This window comes from Chionomys nivalis, chromosome 7 (assembly GCF_950005125.1).
Source record: "Chionomys nivalis chromosome 7, mChiNiv1.1, whole genome shotgun sequence".
Classification (NCBI taxonomy): domain Eukaryota; kingdom Metazoa; phylum Chordata; class Mammalia; order Rodentia; family Cricetidae; genus Chionomys; species Chionomys nivalis.
In genome coordinates this window covers 78457492-78475578 of record NC_080092.1, presented here as the reverse complement: position 1 = coordinate 78475578, position 18087 = coordinate 78457492, and the positions used below count along the sequence as shown (strand labels likewise).

The following is an 18087-nucleotide window of genomic DNA, read 5'->3' as shown; positions in this document are numbered from 1 at the left end:
TGAAACATGAGCAATGACTCCTAAGACATAGGCGTCATGCTTAGGGTGGGTCCCAGGTCATGATTTGGCCATGAGGGGAAGGACTAAAAGGGACCAAACACAGTGGTGAAGTGTGCTCAAAAGTAAAAATTCCCCAAGTATTTGTTTTCCTCATTTCAACCTAAATCATTTCCATAACAGATACAGGCCTGGTGCCTCTGATCCTCTCGTACGCTCCTAGAGTACACATGGCTACCTTTACCCTACTTCTAAGATAAAGGAACAACAACAACAACAAAACAGTAATCCCTTGTGTTGGAAACTGACTTCCAATTCCAGGCGGTCTTTCCTCTCTCTGCTCAAGGGACTGTGGCTAGTGCCACATCTGGCGGTGGTTTGTGTGCAAGGAAATAATACGTATGATCATTTCCTGTTTGGTCATTGTAACCTGTCTCTGGACTGAGCAGAATTTGACCCCCTTCACTCCATAGCAGCGTCCTGTCACCAAGTGCCTAAGTCCAAGGACTTTACCAAGTCTGAAAGCTGCCTAAGCCCCTGGTCCTGAGCGTAATCTTCTCATTTACGTAAATCGGTGTTGACAGCTGGAGCAGATGTAGGGATGCGTTTCTTCAGAGTTATTGTTGACAAGAGCCCACGTCAAGTGATGTGGCGTCGCCATTATACTTGTTTCTTCACTTTTGGAGACAGGTTTCCTTTATGACTGATTTTTAAAAACCACACAAAGCTCTGCATTGTATAACACCCGAAACAGAGTTCTTCTGGTGACGGGAAGAAAGTGGAAAATAATTAAGACTTGAAATGATCATTTTCTAATCTGGCATTGGCGCTCTCCGGTCCAGCCTCTCTTGCCCTGAAGATCTTTCTGGGTCATTCATTCCCTGCAAAGGTGGCCAGTGTCCTTTTTTTCTGGACATGTGTCTCACAGACCATGGAGTGTGTGACAGTTCTGTATATTGGAATCTCTTCACATGGCGAATACTTCAGACTCCTGTCAGGACAAGTGTAGACAGTTCCCAAACCTGTGCAGGCACTGGGCTAGGGAATATCTCATTCTGCAGATATCAATTTTACCTTTTTAACTCTAGTCCCTTAAAAAATTACATTTTCAGCCGGGCGGTGGTGGCGCACGCCTTTAATCCCAGCACTTGGGAGGCAGAGGCAGGCGGATCTCTGTGAGTTCGAGACCAGCCTGGTCTACAAGAGCTAGTTCCAGGACAAGCTCCAAAACCACAGAGAAACCCTGTCTCGAAAAAACAAAAAAAAAAATTACATTTTCTTCTTCCTTAGACACATAAGAAATGTATGACCTTCTAGTTTAGACTTTCTGAAGTGCTCAGACGAAACAGAGATATAATGTCTCGATATGTTTGCTTGGGCAGGGGTGAATGCACCGTGGCCCTGGGGTCAAGGGCAGCCATCAGTATGTATACAGGGTTTTTACTGTTTACTTATTTACTGTGTATGTGTGGTCTGTGGATGTGTCCACGTTTGTGTGTGTCTAGGTGTGCCTGGAAGCCAGAAGTCGATTTTGAATGCCTTTCTCAATCACTGTTCACCTTAGTTCATGAAACAGAGTCTCTCATTGAGCCTGGGTCTTGCCCATGACAAGCTAGAATGCCTGGCTAGCGAGCCTCTGGGGTCCTACTGTCCCTGCTTCCCCGGTGCTGGGATTACAGGCTTGGGCTCTTTAGGTGGGTCCTGGGGATCCAAATTCAGGTTCTCGTGCTTATATAGCAAGCATGTCACAGGCTGAGACATCTCTCTGGTCCAGTTTTTACATTTTAGCAGAGATGTGGAGCAGAGAACACTAATATAGAAAGGGGCTGTGCATCCCACAGATTTAAAAATAGTTACTGCCGATGTGAACGTAGTAGTGCAGGTGTGTAATCCCAGGACTTGAGGTTTGAGGCCAGCCTTGGAGCTGTGAAACAGAAGGACCCTGCCTCAAAAATAATAATGATCGCAAATGATCATACACAGTGTTTACTCTTTGCTCTTTTTACAGAAATTATTTACTGGTCCTTGATTCCAGCATTATGAAGTTTTAGGCCTTCTGTTTATAGCAGCTAGTGCGTTCTCACTCTTTAGACGTGGTGTCTCGTTGGTTACCACTGGCTGTTCCAAAGTAAACTACATTTGTTCTGCTTTACTATTTAAGCGTATTGGCGTTATTTTTATATTCATCTAGTGCACAGAAATTCTGGCTGCTCCCCCTCCCCAGTTTCACGTGGTAGCCTAGGATGGCCTGCAGTTCACTGTGTAGCCCAGGCTAGTCTCAAACTCATGGTCACCCTCTTGCCTCAGCCTCCCAAGGACTGGGACTATAGGCATGAGCCTCGTTGTCCTGTTGTGGCTGCCTTTAAAAATCATCCGGGGAACTTGGAAAGCACGCTTGTCCTGGCCCCACAGCACAGTGAAAGGGAAGCTGCCTGTGGATATCTAAGTGTGTACCAGGCAATCAGGCTGGACTAATTTGCAGCCAGGTCTGAGAACTCCAGCCCATGCCACTCAGATGTCTGTCTGTGGGTTCATAGCCAATCCACATTCTCGGGCAGTTCCTATTGTCGTTTTTTCATTAGGAATACAATAGAAATGCAGTATACAGATTGCCCTTTAATTTTCAGACAACAGTGTGGCTCAGGGACACGGTAATGGAAACAATTTTGAGATGTGTGGAGAACCTATGAAGCAACACACGGAACCCAGAGAAACGGAATTTGAAAGATAAGAACTGAGAGAAACGTAGTGAAGAAAAAAAATGACTCAGTATTTCAATACCCAAATCACTGGGTAGATTTCTTGCTATCTGGGCGAGTGTATCTATTTTCAAAAGTCTATTACCATAGACAGAGTGGTGAATCTGGGGCACCGTGCCTTTTTTTTTTTCAAAGTTGTTAAGAAGAATTATATCAGCGTGCGGGTGTCACATGCAGTTACTCAGAATCAGAAAGGAGCTGCCGAGGGTAAAAGGGCCTCCATCTATCTATCTTTTTGCAACCAACCACGTCCAAGCTGTTTCTTCAATACTTCCTCTTGCTAGTGAAGGTACTAGCTGGGGATGGGTCGGGCTTTCCCATCTCAGCATAAGACTGCAAGATTTGAATGTGCCCCAGAATCGGTCTCACTGACCACAGCAGGTACCCAGGGCAGGAAACCGAGCAGGACCCACAGGTAATGACAGCCGCATGCATCAGCCCCCCAACCCCTTCCCCATTCTCCCCATGTACCAATGTATTCCTCTCCCTCTTCTTTCCAAACCAGCAAGTGTGGAGGCAAGACACATCAAAGCGGAGATGGGAAGTGAAAGAGCGCTCGTTCTGGACAGATTAGCAAGCAATGTGGCAAAACGGAAAAGCTCAATGCCTCAGAAATTCATTGGTAAGGATGCACGGTCCTTTCTTGCTGCTGCTAGCAGATAACTTGGCTGAGATAACATGGGGATGTTTACCGCACTTGCCTTTCCTAGTGTGTTCTTATTCGCTGTGGTCGGTTCGTTTTGATGGCTCTAGTATATAGAATTAAAAGTATTATCTGAGGAGTCTTAGCTACAAAGCAGGGGAACATTTGGTATTGTTTCTTAAATGGAGTCGGTGTTAAAGATGCTGTTCCTTCCTCTTCCCTCTGAATGGCATCTGTTGCATAGATTTATGCAACTTGCACCAGTAAAATGTTCAAGATAGCATCTTGGTAAAATTTTGTAATGATATGTTACAAGTTGGTTCTGTTAGCATGCTCTAACTTTTTTTTTAAATATTCTAAAATGTTCTAAAACTTATCACCATATTTTCTTGAATTTGATTGAGAGCTCGCTTTAACAGAAAGTGGTTGGAGAAAAATGTGGACTTAAATAACTCAATTTGACTTGATCGCTTGTCTTACTGAAGTTAGTTTTTATGTCGTTGGTTTTCACATTGTCAGAAGCCACTGCAGACCGAGATGACTAAGAGACAGTTACGTCCATTTAAGTGTTGGGGACTTGCAAATGGTGGGGCTATTTCATGATTGCCCAGATGTTTGCACACTCGTGACCACAGTATTAAAATAGATCTGGAGTTGCAAGCAGCTTAGGTGAATGTGTCAGTTTTATTATTAAATTGGATGCTGGCGGTGTTGAGCAAAAATAGTTATCACGTGAATAAAACTCTTCCTCGGCACTAATAACATTTGTCAATATCTCTTTGTAAAACTGCTTGCTGCTTCTGAAGTCTGACTTTTGTCTTTTTGTATTTATTCTTCTTAGCAGCTTTTCTACATCCCAATTGCCTGTCTGCTTTTAACTCTGAGATTATTCCGGTATAGATAGCACTTTATAAGTAGACATTCAATTGAATTCTATGTTGAAAGAATCCATAGATTTTGAAATTACTGAAGTTAGTATTTCTGCTTATCTATTTTGTTGTTACTAGTTGGATATCTTTTGCATGCTTTTTGTCACTTCAAGAATAAATTGTAGCACTTGTCTTTAATTGCAACATTCACAAGACAGAGGCGGGTAGATCTCTGTGAGTTTGAGACCACTCTGGTCCACATAGTGAGTACCAGGCTAGCCGGGGCCATAGAGAGAGACTCTGTCTCCAAAAGAAAAGCATGTGGTAATCAATGAATAAAATGTAATCCAAGGGTATGGTGGGTTATTCTTACATTCCTAGCACTTGAGAGGTAAAGGCCAGAGGATCAGGAGTTTAAGGCTATAAACACCACATAGAAAGTTTGGGGCCAGCCTGGGCTATATGAGAGACCCTATTTTAAAAAAAGAAAGGAAGGAAGGAAGGAAGGAAGGAAGGAAGGAAGAAAGAAAGAAAGAAAGAAAGAAAGAAAGAAAGAAAGAAAGAAAGAAGAAGAAACTGTCAGTGAACCCATCCCTAAATCATGTCAGACTGAAGTTGGTGTGTGTTTCAGTTTAGGGAGCTTCCCCTCTCTACTCATTTTACCTCCCCTTGAGGAGACACGTTAAGGGGGCATGTGGCGACTTCCACAGACAGTCTATGCCCAGCGGATCAGTCAGGATGCCAAGGCATTACCTGTGTACCTTTGGACCTTGCTTGTGCGAGTAGGCATTGATGAATTCAGAAGAAAGCCGGGGTTATCCGGCTCTACAAGGGAATCTTAGCTGGAGGACTGTTTAGACTCTAGAAATGGCCGAAGCTGATGTGGGAGGAGCATGGGATGAGACGGGCAAGGAAGTCCAAGTAATGAGTCTCAGTTTCAACCCAGAGAACTAAAATCTGAGAGAGAGTACCTAGTCCTCACAGTTGGCTGAGCCAATGGCTGAGGCCAAGCCCTACTTACTGTGGTAGGTTTTTGTTTGTCTATTTTCATGTTCCCTATGTCCAGATCCTCTTGGCTCTGCTGTTGCCTTGGAGAGCCATCCAGTGGTTTCTGACGATAGGATTTCAGACTCTACAAACACAGACTTCGGAAAGTCTACTTTCTCTCTTTTCTGAACCACCGGATCTTCTGGGAACTAGGATTGGGAACTTGGCTTAGTTAACTCTTTTTGTTTGTTGGTAAAGCTTGTTCTTTGACAATTTCGTATTTGTGTACATACCTGGTTACTCTCCTGTGGGCTCTCTCTTATCCCCACCCTCACCTCTGCCAGCTACCCCTCCCCCTTCTACAGACCTCTTTCCCGTAATCAGGAGCTTGGTTTCCTTTAGTGTTCCGTAGAGGTCATCTGGGGCTGTCTGTGTGTCCAGTGGGCTCACCAGGGTTTATCAGCTGGGCAGAGCTGCTCTTGAAAAAGCAGCTTCAGAGCCCAGAATAACTGGGGGCTTCTTTCCCCCACCCCTGCCTTTTTCGGTATATTGTGGTATAGCACAATGAAGAGACACTTAACTGTGTTTCGCAGCCATTTCGAAAATCCCAGAATGCTTTCTGGACCTCTGTTAACTCATCTGTGAATGAGAAAACGAACTAGATGATGGAATGACCAGAAGGCCCCTCCCATCCACGGGAGATGAACTAGAAATGTCAGTCAGAACCAGTCTGTCTTTAAGACAGCCTGACCGTGTAATACTGGCAGCCTCTTCTCCAGGCTCTGAAGATAGAGTACTTGTGCCATACACCAGTGTCGAGTTTTGAGGTGGTGTTTGTTTGCTTATTTGTTTGTTTGGAGGATGGCTCCTAGGGACCTCAGTGATTCGGGGTAAATGTTCTAATACTGAGCAACATTCCCAGTCCTCAAGGGTTTGTGTTGGTTAGGTTTTTATTTTTATTTTTTTCTTGAGGAAAAAACATTACTACAGCTCAGACTCTAAATAAAATATCACATCTCCTCACATGCATAATATTCACTTGGGACAAGCTTCTGATCATTCATCACACAAATAGTAACCTGGAGGTGGCAGGGGGTGGGTATCACGTGTGTCTGTAACCTTAGCGCTTAGGAGGTGTAGGGAAAAGGATTTAGAGGTCAAGACCATCCTTTCAATGCCAAGGACGCCTGCATGAGGTCTGCCTCGGAAAGGAAAGGAACGATACTTCTCGGCCCTTTTGGCTAAGAGCAAGTGTAGTGTCTGCTCTTATCAGTTTAATATCGGATACGTCCTCTATCCGAGGACAATTTATTAAATGGATTTTTGGAGCTGGGACTTGGGATGGAAGCTTACTCCGCCCACTCCACCCACTGACCTTGTATTGCAGTAACTCCAGGATCAGTGCAGGGAAGAAATAAAGAGAGTTTTCTTGTCAGACACATGGCACTTGTTGACTCCCATCCTAAGCCTTTGCTCATGAGATGTTTTTTTAGGACCCTCCAGAGTCAGACAGAGCTCTGTGAGTTCCAGGTCAAAGAGTTCTGGGTCAGGAAGAGCTAGATAGTGGGACCCTGTCTCAGAGGGGAGGAGGGGCTGCTCAAACATGAGGACCCTTTCTGCAGTCACCTCCCCCCACAGAACCCACATAAAAGCTTTTGTAATGCCATCAGGAGACAGGCAGGTCTAGTCAGCCGGCTTCTCTGACCAAACTGGAAGCTCAGGTTCAGTGTGAGACTGGCTCAAAAAATAAGAGGGGAAATGATCAAGAAAGACAGCCAAGGTGGACCTCTGGCCTCCACTTGCACATAGGTGGACACAGGCATGCACGCGCGCACACACACACCAGGGTGTGTACGAACACACTAAAAAAAGAAAGGAAAAAACATTTAAAGGGGAAACTCCTTGGATCATTTAGCTAAACCAACTGTTGTGCTAGAAAACGGTGGAATCACGGGAGGAAAGCAGGACGTCCCCTGTGGCAGGCATCATATGGAATGCAGCGTCAGGAGCCCAGGCTACTGTCCCCTCCCTCTCTTTTCTCTCCCCCCCTTTTCTCTCCAAGGCACCATTTTCTAAAAAGCTCCTGCCGCCGGGGAAATGGCACCGAGTGGGCTGTGACGAATGAGTCACCCCCTTTAATCCTTGCTGAGAGTGAGCATACCACTCACACACCAGCCCTTGCTGCCCTGGCCTCTTGAACCATGAGGGCAAAGGTCAAACAGAGCCCTCAGGTTAGCTGACCCTTTTTCTCGCAGGGGCAGTGTGTCTCATCCACATCAAGACGATTTCTTTCCAAATGACAAGGCGAACTTGCCTCTAGCGTCCTAACCTGAATCCCATCCTGTTACGCATAATGTTTGGCCATGCTTTGGGTCAGGCTAGCCTCGAATAGTTGGCCCGGAGTAGAGGGTGGATTTCTCTCCCACAAAGAGGAAAGACATTACTTGCTTCTGACTTTTCCTTTTTCCCGGTTTTCATTTTTTTCCCCTTTGGAAGCAGGACTCACCACATCTTTTGAAAAAAAAATTATGTGTTACGTTACTAACGAAAGTTCCCGTGTTGAAAAGATCATAAAAAAAAAAGATTTTTGTCACTGGTGGTAAACATGTGAGTGAGGTTTTGACACTTCTGCAGGCACCATCAGCTTTCTCTGTGAAGAGCTGGGATGAAAAACTCACCTACTTTGGGTAGCGGAGGAGCAGGAAGCAGTTTAACCCCTTTTAAAGGGTAGCAAGCCTCCTTTCTCCCCTCCTCCATGACCCCGGTTCTGTATGTATTATGGTGTCTACACATTTAAAGGATGTTGGGAACCTCCAGAGAAGCCCTTTGACTCAGGAAGGAGTCAAAGCCGAGGGAGACACAGCTAGACAGAGCAGGGCCAGACCCAGCTCTGCGTGGTGCTGCAGTCTGGGGTGGCCCTCCTTCCCCAGGAAGTCACTAGAGCAGCTCATGGCACCTGTGCTGAGGGAGCTTTGGGTAGCCAGAAGTTTGGTCCCTGAGAGCTGGTGGTAGGGAAACCCCACAAGCTGTTGTTCTGTGTCCAGAGTATGTCCCCTTGAGAAAAGAGCTGTCTTGGCCTGTGGCTCCTTGTGAACAGATGACATCAAGCAGCATGTCATATGTGAAGAACACATATGACATCACACTCTGACATCACAGACGACAGAGACCCCTGCAGCAACACAAGGCAGTCTCCAGCTCAGCCCCCTGCCTGTCCCACCCCGAGTGTTTGCTCTCTCCCCATTCTGGCTGCTGCCTGACTGCTGGCTCCCAGAGTGAATGTTAGGAAAATTCCAGTTTCTCTTAGGTTAAGATTAGCATCCCCACAAACGTGGGGCACCCCACTTTTCTTGCTTGTCTCCCTGCCCTCCCTCCGTCCCTTCTTTCCTTCTTTCCTTCCTTTTTTTCCTTCCTTCCATGCCTGCAGGAAAGTGAGTGAGAATACTTATGAGATATAACAGGAGGCAACAGGAGACAGACTAAAGGGACCTGAGAAACCTCAAGACTCAAATAAAATCCGTGTGTCCGTTACCCAACACTGACTGTATTGTTGTGTTTGCAGTGTTTTTCTGGAATTCAAATCCTGTTTGCCTTCCTCTTTAGATGATAAAACCCCTTTAAGTTGCTCCTCAGTAGAGTGAAACCTAAGTCTTTCCTCTCCTACTTCAGCAATGCAGCCCACCCAGCCACCATGAGCTGTGCCTTCTCCACACTTCTCTGGACGCTTTCCCACTCCTGTGCAGCGCTTTCCGTGTTCTGGGTCTGGATGTCCTCCCTCCTCCCGCATCCCTGTCGCTGGTCCTCCTTGTGCCCATTCCTGCTCTGCACAGTGCAGAATTCTACCTCTTGCTGTGCCTGCCTCCACCACCACCTCTGACTCCCAGGACACCCGGAAGGATAGATTCGTATGTGCCCATGCTATGTAGCACATCTTTGGAGTGTCTCACAGTTTCCTCTCCCCGCTCTCTTTTCTACAATATACTTGGTTCCTCCATGAAGCCAGTGTGGAGGATGTTGCCTCGTAATCAAGTAATATCAATGCTGCATCTCGTCTGTGGGACTGCAGTGATGTCTGTATGTCTCAGAGCATAAATAGCAACACAGGAGTGCTTGTGTGTGCCAGGCGCTCTGTGAAGCACTGTGCAGACATCCCAACTCTGCATCACCAATGCTTCTCAATTGGTGTGCTTATGATTGGGAGAAAAAAAAAGAACAAAATGCCACAGTTGTTGCCACTAAATGCCCTCTGCCGTGCTGTGGGAACTATCCCAGCAGAGTATCTGTAGTCACTGCCTGTGGAGGGCTGAGCCACCAAGGGCAGGAAACCCTCTAGCGTGTGCGGAGACATGACTCTTAGACTGTGCCCTGGTTCTCCATTCACCACGGACAACCTTGGAAAAGTGAAGCCTGTTGTCTGGGCTCTCAGTTTCTCGTCTGTCAGAGATGACAGTCCACCTTAAGAGCTATTAACCTTGAAGGAGTGATGAAGTGGGACAGTGAGCTAAGTCTCTAGCATGACGTCCGGTAGTGTAGGACTGCAATAAACGTATTTATCCTTAGTATCTTATATGTAAGGTGTTGTGTGGAGTGTAAGGACCAGAAGAGAAGGGATTCGACCGTGGATCTTGTCCCTAGACCCTGAGGACAGAGCTCTAAGTTTACATGCCCAGTTTGTGATTCTAGGCTTCCAAATTGACAGTCAAAACCAATAACCATGTTCCCTCCCACCATGGCATCCATACAGGTGGGCAGCTGTTCATCTGAGAATTACCAAAATATAGGTTGAACACCTTTAAGAAGGTTTGTAAGGGAGGGGTGGCCCAACCTGGCAGGCTGGGCTTCTGCATTTAAGACATATTGTTGCCTTTTGTGTTTTCATCAGAAGAAAACCTCTGTTCCTCCTGAATCTGTTAAACATGAATCACCGAGAGGCGTGGTTCGAGGTGACTAGATCCGGCCCTGAGGCTCTGAGAGGCCTTGGAAGCAGTTATGTGCTTGTGGTTAGACTAACCTTTTTATGAGTGTGTTACTCAAGAAACGTGAGCTATTGGCTTTTCGATTACCGTAGCCTACCTCTTCTGAGTTTCATACACATTGAGTCATCGGTCCGCACGCAGGTGACAGATTGTCATCTGCAGTGATCAGGTTACGGTAACTGGGAGATGAGGGGATCTGATCAGGGCGAGCCCTGTGCGCGTGAAGATCTGAGTCGCTCGCTCGCCTCTCCACCTTGAACAGTGGCCTGCGCTAACCACACAGCTCAGTCACCTCTTTCCATCCCCCCAGGGGCTTGTTTCCCCCCTCCTGCTTTGCCTCTTTTCACACAGCTGTTTGCTGAGAGGTGCTGTGGGTTGTGTGGATTGTGAATTCACCAGCTTGGGTAAGGAAAGCACAAAGCACACCCCTGGGAGAAAGGATGGAACAAAAGGGGGTGTGTCTACCCAGCCCTGGAATCCTTCCCAGAGCCTCTCTTGGACATCTCCTGGTATTTAGGAAGTTTGACAGGGCCAGCCACACTGAGAAACCATCGATGACCTTGAAAAGACTAAGAAACCAGATTTCATCAACCCTGCATCATTTCCAGGGGAATGAGTGTGTGTGAACTCGGCGTTGCCTGTTCTTCATGTAACTGCTGCAGCCAGCCGTCATCAAGAGAGCTGCAAGTAAAATCGCCGCCGTTGGTTACTTTGGCAAACACATCCATTTCTGTCATTTCCTAGTGAGCTGCCAAGTTAGGGCATTTTTTCTTTTCTTTGTTTTCTTTTTTCTCTCAGACATTAGCTTAGAAAGTATCATGTCTTTAAGGTGGTGGGGACGCATGTGTGCAAACGCATCTGCTGGACGGATCTCCTGGCTGGCCTTCCCGCTTCCAGCCATGTTCCTGGCATGTCTCACACGTTGCTGTTACATGCACCACAGCCCCCTTTCCACAAAGGCATTTGGTGTTTGCTGTGTGGTTGGTTATTCAGAAAGTCTATCATTTGGCCCTACTGTGTGTTTTCAAGGGCTCTCTGATTCATTATGATACTCGGATTGGACCTGGGGCCTCATGCATGCTAGACAAGCCCTGTACCATTGAACATATATCCAGACCTGTTTTGACTTTTGGAGACAAAGATTCACAAAGTTGCCTGGGCTGACCTTGAACTCCCTCTGTAGCCCAGGCAGATCTTCAACCTGGTTCTCTTCCCTCAGCCTCACGAGTAATCGAGATCTTAGACCTAGCTCTTTCTTTTTGTTTTTTTCACCAGATCTTTCTTTCCCACAATATGGGACAGCACACAGGACATTCATAGACTTTGATCCCCATGAAAAGAATACTAGGTCCAGTAAGATGGCTCAGTGGACGAGGGTACTTTGGTGTCAAGTTTGGCAACCAGAGTCCTTAACCGAGGTCCCACGTGGTAGAATGAGAGAAGAGATACCCACAAGTTGTCCTTTGACCTCAACAAGCGTGCTGTGGCACCCATATGTATCCCCTTATATACAAAACAAAGTTAGGAAGGAAGGAAGAAAGAAAGGAAGGAAGGAGGAAGGAAGGAGGAAGGAGGAGGGAGGGAGGGAGGGAGGAAGGAGGAAGGAGGAAGGAGGAGGGAGAGAGGAAGGAAGGAGGAGGGAGGAGGGAGAGAGGAAGGAAGGAGGAAGGAGGAGGGAGGGAGGGAGGAAGGAGAAAGGAGGATGGAGGGAGGAAGGAAGAACATGCTGGCATGTGCCAGGTGTTGTGTAGGTACCTGGCACTGTCCTTATACTGACCCTGTGAGGGGTTACTGGGTTCATTTCACTCAAGGTCATGCAACCAGTAACCGAGGGAACCAGACTTAAACCGGTCCAAACTAGTTCAGATGACTACAGCACATCTCTATCAGCGAAGCTACCCCAGTGTAGGGACAGACACTGTAGTGTGAGCCCGCTGAAGTCTGAGAAACCCTTTATACAGCTCTCTCTTCCTGTTCCTGTGCTTTCAGCCTTCATCTTCTCTTCTCCCTCAGACAGAACAGTCCAGATCCTGCCAGTTCATCAAGACCCTCTTCAAGAGTTAGATTTCTCCAGGACTGGAGAGGTGGCTTAGTGGTTAAGAGAATACTGGTTGTCCTTCCAGAGGACCTGGGTTCAGTTCCTAGCACCCACATGGCAGCTCACAACTATTTTTAATTCCAGTTCCAGGGGACCTACCACCCATGGCAAAATACCAACGTGCATAAAGTAAAAATAAATAAATTTAAAAAAAAAGAAAGAGTTAGATTTTTTCCAAGAATTTGTTTCCTCTCCACAGTCCTTCCAAAAGTTTTGCATTCCCTTAATGTTGAAATATACAGTTGATACCAAACGGCCTCACTTTGCCTGTATGAGATCTTATAACAGCCTTTTTAATTTTTTTCCATCCTGACTGCAGTTTCCCCGGCTTGCTCTCCTCCCAGTCCGTCCCTCACCCCAACCCCTATCCGCTCCTCCTCCATTTCTCTTCAGAAAAGGGCAGGCCTCCCATGGATGTCATCCAGCCGTGGCATATCAAGGTGCAGTGAGACTTGGCACCTCCTCTCCTACTAAGACTACATGAGACAGCATGGTAGAAAGGGTCCCGAAAGCAGGCAACGGTGCCTCTCCCCCGCCACACACACAAAACCCAACAAATCAGAACAACAAAAAAACCCAAAACACCAGAATATGAGGTCCTCGCCTGGTTCAAACCTCAAATGGGACGCTTAGAATACAATCACAAGCTCCATTGGTGAGCAGCCCTTCTGTGGCATTCATACCATAGTCTAGCTCCAGTTTTAGGCCTAAGCGTCTTGTTTCTGCCCTGCTAGAGTGGAGAACACTCAAGGATAGACACTGAGTCCCCCATCCCTGTTTTCTTACCGTGCCATTTTCTCTCTTTCTTTTCTGAACCCTTTTCTGTGAGGCAGTGACAAGTTTGGAACCCTGGCCAGGCTAGGGAATGTTACAAAAGAGAAGGACCCAGCACTTCAAACCCCTCCAGGATCCAAAGTCAGCACAGCTACTTAGAAACCACATTGGCATTGTCCCATCTCCCATACTGTAGCTTTGGAACCTGTCCTGGAACTAGCTCTCGTAGACCAGACTGGCCTCGAGCTCACAGAGATCTGCCTGTCTCTGCCTCCCGAGTACTGGGATTAAAGGTGTGCGCCACCAGCTAAACCTCCTTCTCTTTCCTAAGGCGAAACACTCAGTGTGTTGCTGGTGGCTAACTCTATTTTCAGAGTTTCTCAGCAGTTTGACATGGGAAATGGAGAGGGTGATCACAAAGAAATATCTTCAGTTAAGTGTGCAGTGGGTCCTAAGGATCCAGATGCATCTAGACTACATCTGTCATCTGTCTATCAAAGATTGGTACCAAGTGACAGGCATGGTGACCTAAACCTCATCTCAGCACTTAGGAGGCAGAGGCGGGAAGATAATTAGCTAAAGGGCAAACTGGGTGACACAGAGAGACCCTGTCTTAAAACAACGACAAAACAAGCCTCTAAGCCCCGCGGTAGTGGCACACGCCTTTAATCCCCAGCACTCGGGAGGCAGAGGCAGGTGGATCTCTATGAATTCAAGGCCAGACGGGACAACACAAAGAAACCCTGCCTCGAAAAACCAAAAAAAGAAAAAAGGGGCAGGGGGAGAAAAAGAAAGAAAGTAACGGTAGACGTTGTTTAAAAAAAATCTCATAGGGCTGGATGTGACTCATTGGTAGAGTATGCGCCTCGAATGTACAAAGCCCAAGCCGTATTCTCAGCATTTGTGAAATGGAGGCTAGAGAATCAAAGGTTCAAGGTCATCCTCAGCTATATATTGAGTCCAAGGCTAGCCTGAGATATATAAAACCCTGCCTTTAAAAAAAAAGGAAATAAAATAAGTTAGGAGAAAGGCAAGCTGCAAGCCGCAAGCCGCTGCAGCGCGTCACTGAGACCCCTGCTCTTCGCGGTACCTAATATTTAACAGTACAGGCCGAGTAACAGTTTGGAAGGTGGCAGCACTCTGGAAGCACACACAGTGAAAGTGCAGAGGCCCCGGGTGCTGCTCAGTGGTAGCCCACCCACCCTCTCGGCCCCTTTCTTTCATCCACTGACTTAATTTTGACAGTTCAAATATGTGACTGATGGATAGACCCCCTAAGACTATCTCCCTGTGGAATGGAGCCCCCCAGCGCCCCCGTGGCTGGCTACCAGTGAGCAGCAGCCACAGCCTACCCCTTCTCTCTTGTGGAGGACCCCACTCTCTGCTTCCTGCTCTTTCTGCGGTAACCTCTCCCCTCCCTTGTTCCAGGGGAGAAGCGGCACTGCTTTGACGTTAACTACAACCCCAGCTACGCCTATGAGAAGGAGACTGAGCTAATGCAGACCCGAATGATGGACCAGGCCATCAACAGCGCCATCAGCTACCTGGGGGCTGAAGCCCTGCGCCCCTTAGTCCAGACTCCGCCTGCTCCCACCTCTGAGATGGTCCCAGTTATCAGCAGCATGTACCCTTTAGCTCTCACCCGGGCTGAAATGCCTAATGGGGCCCCCCAGGAGCTGGAAAAGAAAAGGATGCTCCTACCAGAGAAAAACTTGCCTTCTGAACGAGGTCTGTCCCCCATCAATAGTGCCCACGACTCTACAGACACTGACAGCAACCACGAGGATCGCCAGAATCACGGCTACCAGCAAAGCCACATGGTCCTTCCCCAGGCCCGCAACGGGATGCCACTTCTAAAGGAGGTCCCTCGCTCCTTTGAACTCCTGAAGCCCCCTCCCATCTGCCTGAGAGACTCCATCAAAGTGATCAGCAAAGGAGGAGAGGTGATGGATGTGTTCCGGTGTGACCACTGCCATGTCCTCTTCCTAGATTACGTAATGTTCACCATCCACATGGGCTGTCATGGCTTCCGTGACCCTTTCGAGTGTAACATGTGTGGCTACCGAAGCCACGATCGCTACGAATTCTCCTCCCACATTGCCAGAGGAGAACACAGAGCCATGTTGAAGTGAGCATCAGTCTCCGAGCTCACAATCTAAGGCCCAACGTTGTTGTTGTTGTTTTTTTAAAACTAATGATAGCCTTACCCAGGAAGCTGAACTCAAACCCACAGTCCTGCCTGGTTATGTTAGCATTCAGTCATATTCACACGAACAATCAGGGAAACACTGTCTTCGTCCAGAAACAGTTTGCAGAGCCATCACATTACTCTGTGAAACCTTCCTTTCCCATCAGTTGAATTTGATGGGATGTAAAAGCCAAAGAAGTATCTGGTTCATTATCTTTTGTAGCCATAGACAGCCATCCGCTGGAGCTCCTTGCCAATTGGAACAATCTTTAGTGGGCTGCAGGAGACATTCGCTGGGATATAGCAGCCATATGCGGAAAAGCCTTTTGATCCCATGCCCAGATCCACACAGTGGAAGAGCTGACCAGCTGCCCTTGCCCTTGGGCACTAGCACAAGGCAGAAGGGTTAGGACCTAACCTCCCCACCCTCCCAGTCTAACAGTAAGATAGGGACCACCATAGAGTAAGGACCTGCTGCCAGGAATGGAAGAGCCTACCCTCGGAGCTTCGATTCGCTTCCTGTCACACAAACAAACAAAACAGAAGCCATCTGAGGACCCTTCTGCTTCACCTGCCAGCTCTCTGGAAGAAAATTTTACCCAGAAGAACCAACCAACGCTTTTAAATACTGAGTATCACGGACACCCAGGGATTCGCCACTGAGGGGCAGTGGTATTTGTTTTTGTTTTTGATTGAGATTGGCCGAGCAGGCTGGAGACATAGCTTAGTGGTACAGTGTTTGCCAAGTTCAACCCCCAGCACCAGGGGACAAAGGAAAGAGAGAAAAGGGGGGGACAGGAAAGATTGGCGGAGCAGTGTGTAAGGGCACGTGGGTTGTCACTGTCGTGGAGCACTGGGTGCAAACCCAAAGAACACCTGAAAGTGATTTTGCACACGCACATACACAGGGGACCCGGAACATGCCCTTTGCCTGCCCCACAGGAGTGAGAGCAGGAACACCGATGTTCTGATCAGGATGCTGCGAGGTCATGTTAGACATGGGTGGCTTTTATTTCACTTTTAAACCTTGGGGCCTCGAGCTCACCACTAGCTGAGGGTAGCCAGGACTCTGATCCTCCTGCCTCAGCCTGCTGAGTGCTGGGGTGAGAGATGATCACCATCAGGGTGTTTGCTGTCTTAAACCGGAGCTGCTACATTCCCCTGAGAATCTCGGAAGTCTGTCTCGTTCTGTAGATGGACCATGTCGCTACACACACAGGCACCGAGACATCAAGGAAGCCCGGAATAGAGGTCACAATGCGTGTGTGCCGAGCTCCTATCTGCTACTAATGAGTGTGTGCTTTTGTACAAATCATTTAACTCTAAAAGCTAAGCTTCCTCAACCATAAAATAAGAGTTGGATTTAGGCCTTCTTGATTGTCCCACCCGGCTTCAATACACGATTATTCCATAACCACAGGTTATTTTTAAACCTCCTGATGTGTGGGCACTAGACAGAAGGGTCCACACATGAAAATGTGTTTCATATCTCTTTGGTGTGAAAATATAAGTGTGTTAAGTTTTTCCTTCAGCCACTGAGTCATGGACGTGAGGAGACCCTGAGGAGGAACAAAGAACAGGAAGGTGATTTGGTCTTGCCAAAGTGTGCACACAAACTAGCATCTGCAGCTGCTTGCCGGGGCCCTTTTCCTCCTTTCCTTTTTAAGAACTGGTCTTCGGGAAAATAAGTTCTGCTTACAGGGACAGTTCCACGGAGCCTATTTACAAATGAAGAGCTAGCTTTATGAACATTTCTGCCAGAGCCAAGAATCCCGAGTTCCTGGTAGATTAGCATTTTCCTTCTAAAGAGTTTATGGATTCGGCTCTCGCTCAACTCCTTTATGCAATGCCAGTAATTAAAGCGGTCCACCTCAGATACACAAATGGCTTAGCCTGCTTTGTAGCATGGTGTCTGTCTCAGGGAACGGGGGGTGGGGGGGCATGAAATTCCATGGCAACAGTTCCGTGTTGCCTGAGGCTTCAGTTAAAGGGCTGGGTGTCTTCAGCACACCTCTGTATCTTAGCAGAGTTGGATCTGAGCTGTGCCACACTGTTTGTGCCCATTGTGAAAGAGGACCTGCCTAGTCTATGCTTGAGATGGTTCACATCCTGTTGACTTTGAGGGAGGAGGCCGATGGGAGGGAGGCAGGGAGGGAGTTGGAAAGCAGGGACTAGGAGGAAAAGATGCAGAGATGGGCATTTCCACCAGAGTGCTGTTGAAGTCTGCTGTAGACACGCGCGTGCGCGCACACACACACACACACACGTATGCATTTTGTCATCTCAAGATGTTGAACTATCACTCTACCAGCCCAGAAGCCTCCACAGATCAGGACGGACTTGCTGGATGGCTTCCATCTCCTGAGGCCACCTTCACAGAGCCTTGACCTTCACAAAACCGTTCTGAGCCTGAGCAGGAGCCCTCAACTCCTGCTGAAGTTTGAAGAGTGTAGCATTTGAGCCTGGTGGGGTGCCGTGGTTAGTGGGTGGTTAGCACCGCCGGTGCTACCTAAGGGCCCCCCTTGGTAGAGGTGGGGCTGAAGTGAGAAGGGGTAGGGATTTGCATCCTCCATGGGTCTGTGAAGTCCTGGGGTAGCTTCAGCTTTCTCACACAGTCCCCCCCATCATGAGCTCTGTGGGTCTTTCCTTCCTTTCCCACCAGCCCTCTTAGACGCAGGCTCCAACCACACGCCCAAGGGGGCTGCAAACTGGGGACCAACCAAACCCACAAGAAGTTCCATTGCAGCCAAAGTGACAGAGTTCGGGTGAGGGTGGGAAGAGGGGTAGAGCTAGCTC

The 18087-nt window shown here is 47.8% G+C and overlaps 1 protein-coding gene and 1 non-coding gene across 2 annotated transcripts; both read left to right on the top strand.

Moving 5' to 3' along the window:
* Window positions 1-2955: 2955 nt before the first annotated feature.
* Window positions 2956-17241, top strand: Ikzf3 (IKAROS family zinc finger 3). Its single transcript, XM_057774178.1, has 3 exons — window positions 2956-3171; window positions 3262-3378; window positions 14532-17241. The coding sequence occupies exons 2-3, from the start codon at window positions 3294-3296 to the stop codon at window positions 15233-15235; spliced, it is 789 nt and encodes a 262-aa protein (XP_057630161.1). The 5' UTR covers window positions 2956-3171; window positions 3262-3293; the 3' UTR covers window positions 15236-17241.
* LOC130878916 (U2 spliceosomal RNA) lies at window positions 6477-6667 on the top strand. Its single transcript, XR_009057527.1, has one exon. It is a non-coding gene; the product is annotated as a U2 spliceosomal RNA (small nuclear RNA).
* Window positions 17242-18087: the final 846 nt, after the last annotated feature.

What these genes read in the sequence shown, in the direction of transcription:
- Ikzf3 (XM_057774178.1), top strand. Translation starts at nt 3,294, where the DNA reads ATGGGAAGTGAAAGAGCGCTCGTTCTGGACAGATTAGCAAGCAATGTG. An exon ending in AATGCCTCAGAAATTCATTG is followed by an intron (nt 3,379 to 14,531) that starts GTAAGGATGCAC and finishes CCCTTGTTCCAG; the next exon opens with GGGAGAAGCGGCACTGCTTT.